The sequence below is a fragment of the Dicentrarchus labrax genome, unplaced genomic scaffold (genome assembly GCF_905237075.1).
Source record: "Dicentrarchus labrax unplaced genomic scaffold, dlabrax2021, whole genome shotgun sequence".
NCBI classification, from domain to species: domain Eukaryota; kingdom Metazoa; phylum Chordata; class Actinopteri; family Moronidae; genus Dicentrarchus; species Dicentrarchus labrax.
Genome location: NW_026136719.1, coordinates 32,385,615 through 32,403,823, shown reverse-complemented (window position 1 = coordinate 32,403,823; position 18,209 = coordinate 32,385,615). Strand labels below are relative to the sequence as shown.

General features: G+C 40.5%; 1 protein-coding gene across 3 annotated transcripts in view; it reads right to left on the bottom strand.

Moving 5' to 3' along the window:
* adamts17 (ADAM metallopeptidase with thrombospondin type 1 motif, 17) overlaps positions 1-18,209 on the bottom strand; it is a 118,671-nt gene that overhangs the window by 56,071 nt on the left and 44,391 nt on the right. For all 3 annotated transcript variants that reach the window (XM_051379985.1, XM_051379986.1, XM_051379987.1), the window contains one exon: positions 5,627-5,732. In XM_051379985.1, the coding sequence (XP_051235945.1) occupies positions 5,627-5,732 (106 nt within the window). The remainder of the gene's footprint in view (positions 1-5,626; positions 5,733-18,209) is intronic.

Sequence of the window (18,209 nt, the reverse complement as noted above, 5' to 3'; positions counted from 1 at the left end):
GGTTTAGGCATGAAGAGTGAGATGGTTAGAGTTAGAAAAAAATGTCAGGGTCAGAGCCAATCAGAGGCAGAGTAGGTGTGGATCTTCGTGGAATAAAAAATAACGCCCCCGTTGCTGCGTCTTTGTGTAACTACATTGCTAGTTTAACACTGCAAAAATGGGTTGTGCTGAATTAAGGTATTAGCAAATTTGTACAAATTCAGGACCACACCACCCTGATGAAGATAAGATATTTGTGAGGTGAACAAAGCATTATTTAAAAGCATATCTAGCATGTGTATGTATTAGTGTGTATGTGTATGTGTATGTATTAGTGAGTACACATTTTGCTAGAGTAATTTACTTATGGATATCTTATTATGGTGCTAGGCGACTTTTGGTAAAATCGTGGCTACAGCTACATTTGTGATCACCTCAGTGGATCCCTGGGTAAACTAAAGATAATTGTACTTATACTGTACATTTGGATTCTGCTTGAAAGCAACAACGTGGACATATACATATATAGTACTGAAAGAAAATGGATATTTTAAACAGTGTCTAAAAAATCCAGATTTTCATTTGAGAATTGTTCTTAAGCAACTGGGACTGTAAGCACAGAGCTGCAGGACACACACTTACAACACAATGAAAAACCAATACTGTGCAGTGTAGTCCCTTCAACCAGCAGCACATCTTACAGTAACACACCTGCAACATATTGATGGAGCAGAGCCTGAGGGAAACTCTGACAGGAAGGATCTCTTACCCACAGTGGATCTGTGCACACACAATGCATGTCTGTGTGTGAGTCACAAATAGAGATCAACAGAGGATGGAGTGTGTGTCGAAACAGGGAGGACTTCACTTGGGCACAGTAACGTGTGTGTGTGTGTGTGTGTGTGTGTGTGTGTGTGTGTGTGTGTGTGTGTGTGTGTGTGTGTGTTTCCACCCAAAGCCATGACCTACATTTGCAAATTAAAAACAACATCCTAGTCTGAACTCCAGGCACAGACTCAGAAACTAATAAATTACAAGTGCAGACTCTTTTCCCCTGGTTGAAATGAAAGCAGTATAGAATTACATTTCAGGACTCATCCACTGCACAGGATAATGCAGTGCCTTCAAAGCAGAGGGAATAGATCAGTGTCTGAGAACCGTCCAACTGGGCCAGGACCATTCAAGCCAGAACAGATAAGCCACATTATCTTAAACACTCCAGTAGACATTAGTGTTTATCTTCTCTTTCTAGATAAGACATTAAATGGCTTGATTATTATAGTACATAAAGCAAAACACATCCACTACAGAACATCATGTCTGCATTAAGATAAAATTGAACATGAAAACGTCATGTAGCTAGGGATATAACCAAATACGTATTCATCAGAGTTTCCACTATATTCATATCAATAGTCACTGCTATACCAATCCTTGTGCAAAAGCTTGACTCATTTCTCAATTTATTAGCCTGGTTTGGAACAAACAAACTCTGGTTCATTTGCCTTTTTCAGTCCAGTTAAATTTGGGATCAATCTGCATTGTGAACTCTGCAGGCTACATGTACACTCCAACAAATTCATACATGTACAAGGATGTCAAGGATACAAAAAAGTTAGAAGAATACTTTTTTCCAGTGTGGTCATCTTTCCAGGATGAAGAGATGGTAACGCAAGTCACAGATGACTAAGACACTGAACCAACACAAGGCCACATTAAAAAAACAATACATCTTTCCCTATAAAAATAAACTGCACGGTTAACATCATCATACTCATTGTCTATATATGCATAGGCCACACTTATTCCACACCAATTCCATTGATAAATAAACAGACGCCTCAACCGGCACCCCCACATCCAATAAAGAGGCCACTCCCATCTTAGAGTGTAGAAACCTCTCTAGGTCAAATTTCCCACATGCATAACCCTGACCCTAACCTCTGATAGGACTCATTGATTTGATCTCTACTGGAAGTTTGCTCCACTCTACCGTGGCCATGTACAGAAAGGTATTATGGAAGTTACCTCATAATAAGCGATCTGAAAAGGTGGTGTTTCATTTTCTGCAAGAAAAATCTGTAACCATGGTAACACAAATGCGCATCACATTTTCACAACAGAAAGGTTAAAATAGTTCAAACTGTTGTGTTTCCAACTACTGTACTTTGGTGTCTTCCCACAGAAATCCCTTCCCGTAATACGATGCCTCTGGTCCCGTTACCAGCGGTTTGTCATCATTTATAACAGCCCAATAATATGCTATTAACAATGCCCATCAGTTATTTAACAGTTAACTCTGATCCCAGAGAACATAAATAAACACGTTAGTGGACCACAGGATGACGGCAGAACAAAAAGGCAATTTAGTTTCTTCTTTGGTCCAGACCAAATGAGCAAGTGTAGTTGTTTGTGGTGTGAAAAGCAAATTAGATATGAGAGTAGAGTAGATATGTGATGTTAGATAAGATATTGACATTCATATTGATCATTGGAGGAAAAAAAAGGGATAATTACAGAAGATAAAAAGTGTCATCCTAGAAGTGCTCGTCTCTGACTGGATTTGTGGGTTCAGCCTGGGGAGTGTCTACTACTGATTGGTCCATTCACGACATCCTTCCTTTCAAAACTGCCCGGGTTTGACAGCAGCACCTTGGTTCTATTAATGGCCTCTAAACCCTTTTGCAGTTACTGTGTGTGTTAGGACTGTGAGATATTACAGGGCTCGGAGCCCAAGCTGGTTAGCTGTAAGTGTTGGTGTAAATTTTGTGAGTACAATAATCCACATTTTGTAAATAGCACTGAGGTTGTAGGGGTGAGCTGCCATTTTCTTTTACACCGTTTTTTCCTCATAGGGAGTTTAGTAAATGTATTTTTGTTTGTTTGCTTCACTCGGGGTTAGTCAGCACTTTTTAACGAGCTTTTAACTTTTATGTTGCACTTATACCCCCCTTGATTGGGGGGCGGGGGGGTCTAAGTAAAATATACTGTGACAAATATTGTACAAGCACCTTAGTGCTTTAATTACTACTTGACGCACAAGACAATAATTCCTTATTGTGCGTGTGTGGAGGTGCCAGTATGTGTGCTTAGGTAACACTGCTTCCATAAAGTGCATGGGCAGCAGTCAGACACAGTGTGTGCCAGCTTGTTACCTTTCCTGGCCCCCAAAGCTGGAGCAGAGCTGCTCGATGAAAACTGTGATAACTCCTGAGGGGCCTGGCACAGGCACAAAGCTGCCACAAAGGTTCATACACTGAAGCTGGCATTAGCTCTGTGTAGCTGGGCTGTCAATGAGGGCTTTATGTGTGGACTGAATGTTTCCAACTATAACAGACATCTTGCTGCCATACAGAGTAAGGAAATAATCAGTTGAGATCCGCTCACATGGTTGTCCCAGTCCCTTTGTTTGCCCACACTGCAAGGATTTTAATATTGGGTATCTGCCTCCAGAACCCATCTTTATAAATAAATAAAATAAAATTTAAGAGTTTAGATTCCTTTAGAATTTCTAACCTTAAATGGTAAAGCAATAGCACTAACTTTATGTGTTATTGTTCTGTTTGGTTGTTTGTTTGAGCTATTTTCTCTACTACTCTCTCTCTCTACATGTAATACACATGCTGGTCTACGTTGGCAGTGTCACGTTTTGTCTCGCGTAGGTGCCAGCTTAGCAATAACAAATATGCAACATCTGGTTCCATTTTCAAAATAAAGCTTGCAGATGTTGCAGTTTGGTTAGATTTAGGCAAAAACACTACTTGGGTAGGTTTAGGAAAAGATTGTAAGTTACGTTATATACCTGATGTTAGTTACGCAAGTTAATTTGCATACGTAACTTAAACTAAGTCAACACTGACCTTTGGTTTCACACAGGACTCGAACAGTGGTCTCCTGTGCTTGTGTGACCCATCTATTCACCCCTTCATCCTCCATACACAGATTTTCTTCCTTGTTATATTAAACCTTCATAGACATGTGTACTTTTCACATCTAGATGAGGCAAAACGTAACACTGACACAGTATCCGGCAAGACTACACACTTTGGCCTGAGACTGGGCTGGAAATGGACTACTTCCCATCTCTTTCTTCATTTTTAAAACGTCACCAAATCTGGTTAACGTGAGTGATTATTTTCACCCTTTGATGAAATGTTTTCTGGTAAAAGGATAGATTATTTTAAATCTGAGGAGTTTAAAATAAATACATTTAAATTTGGCTCTTGAATGGTAAACCTTCGGCACATAGTTTATTATGGAGCAGGGAAGTTATAAACATGCTAATCCATTCAGAAACATGGGTTAACATTGGTACTGCTTTCTCAAACAAGCGCAATGTGTAGTAGACAATAATGCTGAGAAGATATATAGGATACTAGTGATGTTACTGCTCCTTCAACCCATCGTTGATCACATGATGAGGTGGTTGTATATGGGTTGGACAATGTAACACCTTCCTCACATCTGACAAAATCAACTTTCAACTGAGACAGGGGTTACAAGCTTCCTCCCATATATGATCACTTGTCATCACATGAGCAACATGACGACACCTGAGCCAGTTCCATTTGCTGATGAAGACCATGAGAGGCAGTTATAGGCTCTGAAAAAGTTAGCGAGTGGACCTTTAGTGACGTAAACGGAGATGACCAGAAGCAAATTTACTCTAGGTCACCACGAGGGAATATTTCATTTGTGATCATTCCAAGTATTATATACAGAGAGAAGACAGAAAAGGCAGAGGGTCTGGATGAATAGAAGAGAAGCTGGGGTTCCTGGTAACTTTGGAAATCAGTCTGTCTGATGTGTCACGCCAAGAGCCAGTGCTTGTTGTCACAGCAAACATCAGTCAGGGAACTCGTCCCCTGACTGTTTGTGGACAAAAGACACAGAAAAGCTCTCCAGCACAGAGTGTATCCAAATACAGTTTGCTTGTTATCCTTGAGTGAGACTTTCCACCTTCACTCCATACTTACAGAGCCATAGGTTTTGGAGAGCTGGGTCTGTTTGAACTGTGGGCATGGTGGAGGTGGAACAAGGTCTGTACTGAACTCTACATTGGACATAATTCCACCCAAATATATTGCCAATTTTAACTGAATTTCGAGTAAGTCAGAAAAAGGAAATGTGGGTGAACACTTGTTACCATCCATGATCATTATGTGATTATTAGGAAAGACAAGCAGTAGGCAGCAGCAAGTCTCTAATCAAAAATCAGAAAAAGAGGGCACAACAAGACGACTCAATTACACCTCAAACAGTGAAAAACAATGCAGAAAACAGGATGGAAATATGACATCTCTGTTTCATGTATTAACGTGAGGAAGGTTCTATCAGATCTGTGTGCAGTGATCATGAATGTATTATAGAGCCATGGGAGATGAGGAGCCTGGCAGGGTGGAAACAGCCCATCAGTCACGTGAGTAAAATGTTTGCTACGTCAGAACCATTTTCACCAGAACTGTAAAGCCAATAGTTTTATCGTTGACAGGTTACGGAAGCTTTTGATTAGAATAATGTCTTTGCCTTGTCACTCTAAACTCTATACATGTACACTTTGACAGTGTCCTCACAACAGCAACACAACGCGTTGTCGAAATGCACGTGTTGTGCAACTTGAGCGCAACTTGAGCGCAGTGAAACCTACTTGTGTCCCAGCTCGTGAGCGATGGTGAAGGCCAGATTGAGTCCATTGTCCTCCGCTAACACACACTTCCTCTTGGCACTGCAGACACCACCCAGATAAGCAATACCTGTAACACAGTGACATGACATGACAGTGAGTTTCATAAATAAGTAATGCATTGTTAATACACCAAATAAGGAAAGTTTTCAGGTTATATGGACTATATGGGCTCTGACCTGAAAAAACACATACAAAATGTATTGTTTCTAGCAGGGTTGACTACTGCAATGGTCTTTTGACAGGACTCTCCAAAAAGACCATCAAAAAGCTTCAGCTTTTTCAAAATTCAGTTCATAAAAGTGCAACTCTTTGTAATAGCCACTACAATGTGTGATAATTTAGTACAGAATGTGGAAAATGTATTACATATTCAGGCTGTTTATTACAAAATGTGTCTGTCATTACATATTGAATAAAAAAAAAGATTACATTTTGTTGAGTTATTACATAATGTACAAGGATAAACAAAACACCTGTGAAATTAAGTTCTGGATTAGACAGCGAAACTATTGGGTCTGAGACATCAGCCATCACTGGACTCGAGTACTGCTGGCAAACAGACATATCTTAAAGCAGATTGACTGCTTAAGTATATATGAGTGGCCAAAAATGTTTAAAAAACAACCAATCAGCCTTTCACACAGGCATGCTGTGAGGTGAAAGTTACAGATCCTCCATGTGTCAGAACGAACACACACACTCACACTCACACACTTTCTGTCTGCCTCTGGAGCCAGGCCACAGAGGCTCATTTGAATCCAGACAGGCATAAATTAAAACATTGACAAGTATAAGAAGTAGAGATTTTTAAAAAAGAAATAGAGAAGAACAGAAGACAGCGAGATCAAGTTTTGGCCTTATTAGCCAACACAGCAAACACATATTACTTTACTGGTGCATGACTTGAATAAAGGCCCAGGATTCACGACTGTGTTTCCTTTGACCAGCTCTGTTCTATCACAACAGCTGGAGAAGCTCCAATGGCTGTTGGCCCATTAGATAAAGTGGAGCAATAAATTCACAAAGTTAAGATCATATAAAATTGAGGTTTAATGGGAGCTTTCCTGTTGTGTAAGAAATCTGCCACAGTCTGGATCTTTGTCAAGCTCCAGTGACTGTAAACGGTCTAAATATACAGCTGGCAGAGAGGGTTGCTGTTATTACTGTATATCAGTTCAGTAATGGTAAGAGGTCCATATGTCTCCATTAGTTTACTGCAGACTATATACAGGGCTTTTCCCATATATTATGAGGCTAGCAGAAAAAGCCTGTTTACCTGTTCACACCTAGTATGCCAATCTGTAATTAAACTTTAAACAGCTCTCTGTTGTTCTGCTGGCCTAGCATTACCACAGCTACCTGCACTGTCCCCACAGGGCAGTAACCCATTCAGAAGATAGATTCACTTTCCTATTCACTAAAATACTGTTCACTGTCTGGCTTTAGCTTGAAAGGAGAAGCTAAACGCTACAAGTTTTATTCAATATAGCCACTGTTCAACCAACTGACACTGAGCACTTTGAGAAAATAATTGAGAAGTTTAAAAAAAAGGGTTGATTTGTATTTTTATATCAAAATCCAATATTTTTTACTTCCTGTAAAACAAAATGTAACGTGTGCTTACACATGCACTAACCGATTCAAACAATGATATCATGACATCCATCCATCAATCAATCTTAAACTTGGAAATTGATTGGATGCTCATTCAGTTAACATTAGCTGTACAGCTTACTAATGGGTCCACTACAGCTGCTGGACTGGGGGGCATAACACAAAGCGCCATTGGCTACTGCGAGTCCTCCCTAGCTGCTCTAGCTTTTTAATAGAAATATGTAAATATGCGGAAGCAAACAGCATTTCCGAATAAAAAAAAAATTATTAGAAAGTATTTTATATGCTGACACCCTCTTTTTTGCATGTACACACACCCAAACAAAAATAAAGCAAATGAAACATCGGAGTAAATGAATTCTGTTAAATGCTGTTGTATAGAAAAGATTGTAGTGCATTGTACTAAAACTCAACCATACAGCTTTACACACACACACACACACACACACACACACACACACACACACACACACACACACACACACACACACACACACACACACACACACACACACACACACACACACACACACACACACACACACACACACGTTGTATGGTATTGAAGAGATAATACAACAAGATTAAAAGACTTGGCTATCTCATGTACTGCCCATGAAATCTATTTTTAGACTGCCCCAAGACCCTGGACTCACACATTATTTATTCCACTCCTGTTTTAATGTCTCCACTCATTTTTTATTCCACTCACACTCCAGGCCAGGAGCAGTCTGAAATTTGTACAATAAAATGAAAAAAAAACATATTTTGCCGTTTATTACAGACAAAACTAGAGACCAGCAATCAGTCAGATTAGAGAGCGAGTTCATGTTTTAAAAAGAGCAAGAATGTGACATGTCGCATCTTTCTTTCTTTCTTTCTTTGTTTTATGTCGTGTCTCAACCAGCGCTGTAAAATTTACCAAAATAAAACATGCAATAAAATGAAATGTGTCAGCGAGAGTAATGTTAGCCTATTTCTAAACATGGTCATTATAACTTTCACAATAACCGGATTTGGGCAGAAATTGTATGACCATCTAATCAGGAGAGGATAGTGTGATTGGATTTTGAACTGAACCCCCCACACACACACACACCCCGAAAACATTTCATAGATTTCCTACTTTTGTACAGACAATGTTCTGGCAACCTCACTCTGACCACAACATTTAAAAGGTCCAGTGTGTAACATTGAGGAGGATCCATTGTCAGAAACTGAATAGAATATTCATAGATATGTTTTTATTAGTGTATAATCAGCTCGATATAAGAATCGTTTAGTCTCATTTCCTTAGAATGAGCTGTTTTTATCTACAGAGGGAGTGGGTCCTGTTCTACGGAACTTTCTACAGTAGCCCACAAGGGACACACCAAACACTTGCTGTTTTCTTAGCATTAAGCTAGCTACAATTTTAAACAGAGGCAGTTCCGCACTTGTTAAGGAGTACGTCACCGCCATTGTTGTATGCAGGGTTGTAGAAATACCTAGGTCCAATTATTCAATCAAATTATTGCTCGACTTTTGTGATAAATCTTTGGGAAAAAAGATGACCTCAATGGTGGTGATGCTCAATAAGAAGTAAGGGTACTCGTGTGGACAAAAATCAGAAGGTACTCAGTACTGGTGAGTACCGGCCCAATTCAGGCCCTGAGAAAGATCAACAAGGCGGTTTAGGTCAAATTTATTTTTATTTCTGTCATTGTTTTGGTCTGAGATGCTGGTGCTCTAGTACGACACCTAGTGGCAAGTTAATTTTTAATATATAACCTTTAAGTAACTCAATATAAAATAACAATTGTCATAATTTATTAACTGACAAGTGGGTGATATTGAACTTTTGTTTGATGGCACAGTCATTTCTGTAAATGCAGCTGAGGTCTCTCATACGTGCCATACAGCCACAGTATTATGCAGAATGGATCCATTTAGTAAAATCCAAACATGGTGGTTTTGGATTGGACTGGGCTCAGGCTAAAGCCCTATTCAATGGAAACATTTTGGGCTGATGAAAACAGATGTTGGCCTGGATATGGACATGTGTTTTTTTCCTCTTCACTGATTTGCCATTTTACAACCATGCATGCTTGGTCAGAAGCTGCAATTACACATGCTACAGGTCTATGCTCTGAGACAATTATAGGAGAGCAACCTTGATGTTTGTATGCAAATGAAGAAAGTCAGAAATATCAATTTTTCTGTTTTCACATGCGGAGAGGTTATGTTTAGCAGACTGTTTACATGGCTTCTTATGTTAGCAGGAGGATAGTGTGGTAATGAGATATACGAGCAGGGGAGAGATTGTGTAAAGGAACACCTGCTGAGTGCTGGACAAGAAGATTCATGGTGGAATAAGCTTTTTTTAATTACTTTCTTCTTCTAACCAATTATAAGTTGTTGTTCATAAACCACACTCTTCTGATAATGATCCCTATATTCAGCTTTTACTATTCAAAAGTCAGCTACACTGCTTGGACTGGATTTTGGGCTCATAGCACCTCTGCGTCTGCATGTCCAGACACATGTGTGAGCACCCCTTGTAAACTAGCCATGTTTTTGCTTGTAAACCCTGATTCAACATCTAACAATATGCAGTTCTTCCAAATGGCCCTATAATTGGAAAAAAAACAACTTTAATTGTCTGGATGTCTGTATTTCCACAAGTTTTGTCACAGCATGACAAACTGACTTAGATCTGCGTATGATGGAACAGAAGTGATTGTCAAGAATTCAGTATTCTTGAAATTGAAGCAGCAACGCAGAACTCTTGTGTTTATTCTGGCGTGGCAGGCATTAAGAAAAATGACTACTGTTTTGATGGTTCTGTTAAAAGGACCAGTGTGTAGGATTTAGTGGCATCTAGTGGTGTATTTGCAGATTGCAACTGCCTCTCTTCACCCTTCCCTTCCAAGCAGGAAGGAGAAACTACAGTGGCTACAAGAAATGTCACAAAAAACGATCCTATCTATAGCGAGTGTTTGGTTTGTCTGTACTGGGCTACTAGAGGTCCTGATGGTTCAACAGCCTCCATTGAAGGCAACCTGCGATGTCTGTAGATAAAAACAACCTATTCTATGAAAACACAATGATTCTAATATTCAGGTGATTATACACTAATGAAAACATACCTATGAATATTATATTCCATTTCTGACAATAGATCCTCCTAAATGTTGGACCTTTAAGGCAACTTGATTAAGGTTAGGGAAAGATGATGGTCTTGGTTAGTATTAGTACTAGAATAAGTCCATAGTGTTCACCTCTATATTTAAGCAAAACCACAATATTTTCCTAACCTTAACTAACTCCTATACAACTTCTTTACAGTAACAAATTACAGTGCTTCATGGACTGGAACAAACGTAGCCAGGAAATGTAATACATTTGTTTCCTCTAAGCTGTACCATATAGTAGGAAACTGGGTTGACTAACTGGGTCCAAAGGGTTAACAGCTACCCACTCACTATCCACATATTTTTGGTGTCATTCATGTCTACAAGCAGTCAGTCACACAGAAGTAGGAAGCAAAGAAAACTTTGCCCTTGCAGTGCTGAGTGAGCAGCTTTCATTGGAATGAATGACCCACCGTGTTCGGCCCATGGACTGAGGTCCTCATTAGCTGGTCAGATTCCCTTTAAATGACACTGGATGCTAGCACTGAGCAAGCCTTTACCCTACTGGCTCTATAAAGCCCATGTGAATAAAACAAAGCTGAGTGGTGAAGCTCCACAGTGAGGTCAGAGGTGTGGCTGAGATTTTCTGCAGCATCAAAGATCCGTTGAAGCCAGCACTTCTGAAGCTAAAGCCCCCGGACAAAGGGTTGCGATCCACAGCGCTGTGGTTATCAGTGCTGGGTTTTGACCTGGTGTTAGGGGCTAGCTGGCTGATCAAACAGTGATGTGTTGGCTCAGATAGCTGGCGGCACATCCAGCCAGACAGCCTCAAAAGAGCCACAAAGCCTCATCAGGCCTCTGGACTCACAGCACAGTGCTGCCCACAAGCAGCTTCGGCCAGCCATTTATTTTGCGCTAATTAGCCGTTACAACATGAAGGGCTTTCCATTGAGCCACTGAATCCTGGACAGTCGAAGCTCCGAGTGCTGACAACACAGGCCTGAGTCAGCCTGGAAGAGATGCTTTGTTCCCTCACACACACACACACACACACACACACACACACACGCACGCACGCACACACGCACGGACGCACATAAAACACATGCAACAACTTGTTCACCGTAAACTGACCCCGCGGGCCTTTATGTCACACACCCGCCTACCTATAAACACACTACCCACAAATATAAACTCTGCACACACATACTGTACACAGATCCACACATATATACAGATAGGTCAGGTCTAAATGTTGTATATAGGCATATACATAAATATAAAATATCCAGCATATTATAGTTCAATCAATATTGGATTTTGAGGCCAATATTGTTTTTGATAAAGAAAATGTCACATAATGGCCAATATTTGTACTCCACTGATTTAGCATTGCACTCCCATAACAGTGGTATCATCTTCGTACTTTCTACACATTCTTTTCCCTTGTCAAAACCAGATGCCTACACTACCCAAAGTACAATTCACCACCAACTGTTTTGCCAGAGATTTAGGTGTATTGTAGTAGTGGTTAATGTAGCCTGGACCTGCTAGCCTCAAGCGGAGATGAGGCGCGGCCACTGCTGAATTGGACCAAAAAAGGTGCCAGTGCCCCAATTCAACTCAACCCTTAACAAGGATATTTTCAGTGCCATTTTCTTTTAGGCGTTTAGGAGCACTTCACCAGCACCAGTACACAGGGTTTCGGAGATATCAAAAACTGAACTTGCTAGATAGAGGGCGTTTGGGGGTATGCATCAAAGCATTAAAGAAAAGTTATATTGAGCCAATTATTTCACAAATTTTATTGTATATCTATCAAAAAAAAACAAACCTTGTGGGTACGACCATGCTTACCAGTGGTGGCGGTACCCATTAAGGAGAAAGTGTACTCGTGCAAAAAACAGAAGTTCCACTAGTGAGTATCAGGCACTGGGTGTGGTACCAGTGGGAAGAGGCCAAAGGTTGTTAAGGCAATCCACTTCCAACACCAGAGATCATCTTTGAACAGAGACAGGAGTTACCATCTCACCACATGTACCACTACCTTTCAAGGTTATGGAAGTTCGACAATTGTGGCAACAACTAAAACATCCCCATCACAAAACAAACTCCATCAACTGAGGAAGGCCACGAGTTGTTGTTGACAGAAGCAAACCAGAAAGTCAGAAAATTGGCATTGCAGTGAATGGATGCCATCTTGGAGTCTAGTATCCGTTCTTACAATACATCTATGGTTAATTAAAATCAGTCATTAATATTGACCCCCATTCAGTTGTACAGTTGTCACATTTGTTACTGTGGCTATATAGAATGCCCTTCACACAAAAAAAAAACATTGTGTGGGTTTGTTGTATCTGACTCTCCACACACACACACACACACACACACACACACACACACACACACACACACACACACACACACACCCCCCCCCCCACACACACACACACACACACACACACACACCAGCTGATTTGTGCAGCGTCACCTCCCATCAGTCAGCAGCTACTCCATAAAGCAAACCGTGAGTCTCCAGTCCGGGTCTCGTTTAACATCAACATCCCACCAACCCCCTAATCTTCCAGTTACATCTCTGCTCCAGTAAAGCAAACACAGGAAATAAGATACTGCTACAAATATTACTTATATCCCAGTCCCATCCACCATCCCACCATCATTGCCTCCAGTCCTGGTCTGCTTCACTGTTTTTTCAGTTTCAGTTCAAGTTCAGTTTGCTGATATATGAGAATAGGGTTTGTCTTTCTTTAAATATCTTCTGTCTGTCAGCCTGTATCATCCCCTGGTTCCCATGCAGCCTGAAAACCCAGAGAACTTTAAGTAATGGAAAACAAAATGAGGAAAAAAAAGTTAAACATCCTGGATGTATGACCTATTTAGGGATTTTCAGTATGAATAAACATGGCGCACCTTAACAAGATGTCAAACCAGGAATAATACAGTGAGAAATGGTGAGTTTTTTCATGAAAACTGAAACTTACATATACTGAATACTGAACAGAAATATCAAATACTGGCAACTTTTTCTTGTGTTGTTCCTTGGTTTTAAATAAGAGTCAAAAGCAAGGAGTCGAGAAGTTGAGAAAATAAACAGAATAAACCATCCATTACCCACACTCTTTTAGCTGTACACAGGAACATCAACATTGTGTCTTCTTAGTATGAAATACCAAAAGAAAAGAAGAAACCAAACGACTTCTGTGGGTGGGTAGATCGTGACCAGGTTGAAAAGAAATAAGTGCACCATGTTATGATTTTTACAAGATGATATGTAAGAAGCACAAGGAGCTTGGAGGATCACTACACGTAAGAATTTTTAATTATCAATCTGCCTGTATCAAAAGAACCAAAGTAATCAAATTCTGGAGTCCTCAATGTGGGGTTTGGGATCCTTCAGCAGTCCTGTTTCCTAAAAAAAATATGTTATACAAATACATTTTGGAGGACATGTAATTGTTGTCTGGGTTGTCTTCACTGGCAGTGTTTATGTAGTCCAGGTGGTATTATTGCACCTTAGAAGTTATAGGGAGAATGCTGGGGTCGATGGTAGGTCACGTGAACACAAGAGAAAAGGGTTTATGTTCTGTGTCGTGTGTTTAGGTTCAGGCTACAAAAAGATTTTGGTTAAGGTTAGGTAGAGAGGTTGGTTTTGGTTAAACATTGAAAAAGAAAACATATTCAACTAAGACCACAATCATTACCTTAACCAAGAGCTTTGAATTGCTGCTGATTTCACACACAGTCATTTGACCCATTGTTAATAAAAAAAAACATATTGATTAGAGCAGCTAATTCATTTAATACACATGATCCAGATGTGAGAATATACAAAAAAATGCCAAGTCATCTCCCTCTTTCTGTGTATAGTGGAGATGTTAGTATAGTTGAATAAAACAGATGAAAAACTAAAACCTTGTGGGTCCTTGGAATCTTATCAAATACTGTTCCATGGCCTCATTTGTGTGTATTTGGGGGCCTTTTGATATGAAAAAGCTTGAGACAGCCTGGAGAGGAGAAACAGGGTGGGGAAATGTGGGTGGCAGGGGTTTTGAAGCAGGACCTTTTATGAGTGCTGTGATTATAGTGAGGCTCAAAGTAGGTCACACACTTTGGGCCTGCTCGCACAAAGAGCAGGAGTGTTCTCATTGTGCAGGGAGATTAGCAGGTTGAGAGTATTATGGTAGGGCAGAGCTGTGCAGGGCCAGGCATGGCCAGGAGCTGCCACAGTGCCTTCACAACACACAGGGCTGCCTCTGTCTGCATCTACTTCCATTACCTCATAGCTATGTGTATGCTGATAATATGTGATAGTGTGTGGAAGTAGTGCTATGTAGGGTAAAAGATATGGAGCCAATCAGAGCTTGTCCACTCAGTTTCATCCTCCTTCCTTATTTTGATTAGCTATTCATTGTGTAACTGACCAGTACAACACAGGTTGTCTACCTGCCAGTGGATCCATAATTACAAGAGAGGAAAGCTTTCTTTAGACCCACGGACTATTGAGACTCTAATTTCCAAAGATACCAAATAGGGCATAAGTGTTGTATGGCCTCTTCGGTGGACACCAAAGCAAAAACTCTGGTGTGTTCAGAGAGGCTATGGGGAAGGACTTTCCTATGGACTCAAGGGTGTCCTTGTAAACCGTTAGACAACTCAGGAAAGGAAAGCAGTGCTTGGCTCAAGATGTGTTCAGCAGTCGAGAAGAACTGCTGACCTTGACTGGGAATATTATAGAGCAGTGGATAGAGTGCTTTGAGGACCTCCAGGAACCCAACCAACACTCTATAGAGGAGGCAGAGTTTGAAGACTTGGGAGAAACTTTGGCCATATCCTTGACAGAGGTGTCTGAGGTAGTTGAGAAGCTCCTAAGAGGCAAGATGCCCTGTGTTGATGAGATTTGCCCTGAGATGCTGAACTCTACATCCAGAGGGAGCTCAGAGTAGAGCCTCTGTTCCTTTGCATCAAAAAAAGAGCCAGTTGAGGTAGCATCTGATGAGAATGCCTCCTGGGCAAATTCTTTTGAAAATGTTCTGTGCACATAAGAGACCTGAGGTAGACCCAGATGTCTGGACTACCTTGCTTAGCCTGCTGCCATCTCAACCTGGCTTTAAATAAGCATCAGAAAGTGGATGGATGGAATTTATAAAATAAGGGTTCACATTTTGACTATACACTTTCTTCAACAACAATCTTTGGAACACACATCAGTCTAGTACTAGTGCTTCTGCTGACCTATAGAGAAAAACGAGTTCTGGTCATTCCTGTGAATGAAAAAAAAAATCCCTCAATACCTGCCGTGCTATTGAAGAGACAGTTCAGAAAACATCTGACATTGAACACCAGACCTGGCTGAAACTGTATTTTCCAATACTTTTGATTCCTTTAGCCTACTTATTGTAGATGCCAGATGGGTACTGCCAAATACAACACTTGAACATTAGAAAGTTTAAACAATCAAAGGAAAGTATTTTAAAGTCAATTTAATATGTGCCTGGACCCATCTGATGAGTCAACATGGTTATTTTTGTAAATGTTCTGCATGGGAAATCTTATTTGACTTAGGCTTGCTGATCTGAAAGAGCTTCCCCTTTGCAGAGCGGCTCTGCATTCTTAGTGTGCCAGACACCTCCATATGGTTATCAGATGATCCATGTAATACAACAGGCCACATAATGCAAGAGGTCAACCTTCAGAGAGTGAACAAAATGTGTTGCTGTAAATGTGTTATATAAATACCAAGATACCAGATGAAACCTTGATCTGTTTGACAATAGTACATCAATTTAATGCAAAATAAACTGCACCAACAGCAGTAAAAGCAATGGGTCAGGGCTTGCGGTCATCTTCTGTCATACTGTATCACACTAAATTACTCTATTATTCTCCTACCTCTGTATGAATAGGTTCAAAATCTAGGAGTCCTGATGTACTCAGAAAGAGATGTGTGTGTGTGTGTGGGGGGGGGGCTTTTGGTAATCACAAGGTTCCTACACACCTACAGAAATGTGCCTTAAGGCCTCCAGCTGACAATCATCAAAATAACAACCATTATAACCCATTCACACTGAGGCCCCTTTCCCCCAAAATTAGTTCTGGTTCTTGAACCAGTTCTGTTCAAGATTCTTGGAACCTAAGATATCTAGCAAACTGTGTTTCCACCAGTTTGAGCGGAACCATAGTAATCAGATCCATCATCAATAAGAGGGCGCTGCACAATGACCAAAAAACGACCTGTAGACACACCCATTTTCATTCTACCATGCTTTCAGTCTCCTTGTATTTTAGTGAAGTAAAGTGATTCATAGTGCTTTGGTGGGGCAGAGCAACATTGTGACGTGGCTGTGTTTTTTGGAGCGTGAGAAAGAAAGTTGAAAAATAGTTCCAGCCTTTATGGAGACACATGGTTGGTGGATCGCCTGTAAAACCACAATGGAACACCCATGAGGGATCTATCTCTATCTCTTTCTCATCATAAACGTCCATCAGTTAGCCCAAAAGCAAAGGGGAAAACAAGAGAAAAGCCTGGAAAAGACCATCTGTAAATGGATTGAGACCAATCACACACTTGTTTCCCCATTACAACCCTTACAGTGGTTCATTAAATGTGCACTCAAAGTTCGGCCATTTGTCCCCACTTCATCGGATTCGCGAAACTTATGAGCAAATGTGTAATAGGCCACGCCTACTTGAACCAATCAATATGGCTCTTTAGATTTAGACAGTCACCTTCAAAATACAGGCTCTCCCATTTTTCAAATTCAGCTGCTACTTTTGCTAAGAGCGAAGTAAAGGACAGTAACGTTAACCCAGCAGCAGCAGCCGCCACTAGTTCAGCTGTTCGATCTCAAACCAGAATCCAAGAGGACCTCATGATCAGCAGAGAACCACAGCCCCTTAGCAGCTGCCTGTTCAACTGGTGGAACACCCCTCACCCCCTTTATCTCCACTTAAGCCCTACACTGAAGCAGATGGCAGGGACCGGTACCAGGTAGGTTTACGTTAACAGTTTAGCAGCCCCACAATTTATCTGTCACTTTTTACCCATCATTTAAACCATACTTTTATCTAACTATTTCTACCTTTCAGACCAGGCACCAGATTTAAAGTGACAGAGGGAGCTGTTCAAAATTTTGAGGGGGGGTATTTTGTTTTCATAAAATAAAATTCATTGATTTAACCATGTAATAGACTCAAAGGAAACAACAATCCTTCAGAGCAGTTGCACAGTTTGCCACCAAAAGGCTCAGATTGTTATTCTAAGTGTCTGACAACATTATGGAAAGGATCTCTTCGGAGATAGACCCTTTGTACCCTTATGTTGTTTTTGTTTAACCAGAACGTGGTTATATCGCTCTTGTATATTATTCACACATTATGGACTATCCCAATTTCAGGTACAGTATATATTCTTGTCTCCAAGATGTTGTATTTAGACAATTAGAAGTAGATTTTAGATGTCCAAGATTCTGTGCCCAGGAGGCCCTGCATTCTTGATCTGTGTCTGGTTAGAGTTACACGTTTTTGATATTTGTATCTAAAAATGATGAAGTTGTGCACTGTCCCACCTAACATGAGCACCAAAATTAACAGTGTGGGTGAGTTAATTGATGACTTAAGAGACATTTTGTGCACACAAGTATTACCCTATACCTTCATTGAACACTGTCCCACAGACAGGATACTTTAACAAGCTGGAGGAGGTGGCTATGGTTGGAGTGAGGGCCTCCATTTGAGACAGGCTAAATGCATAAGCCCAACATTATTACTTTAACATTTAAAAGTGTTGCCTTTCATGT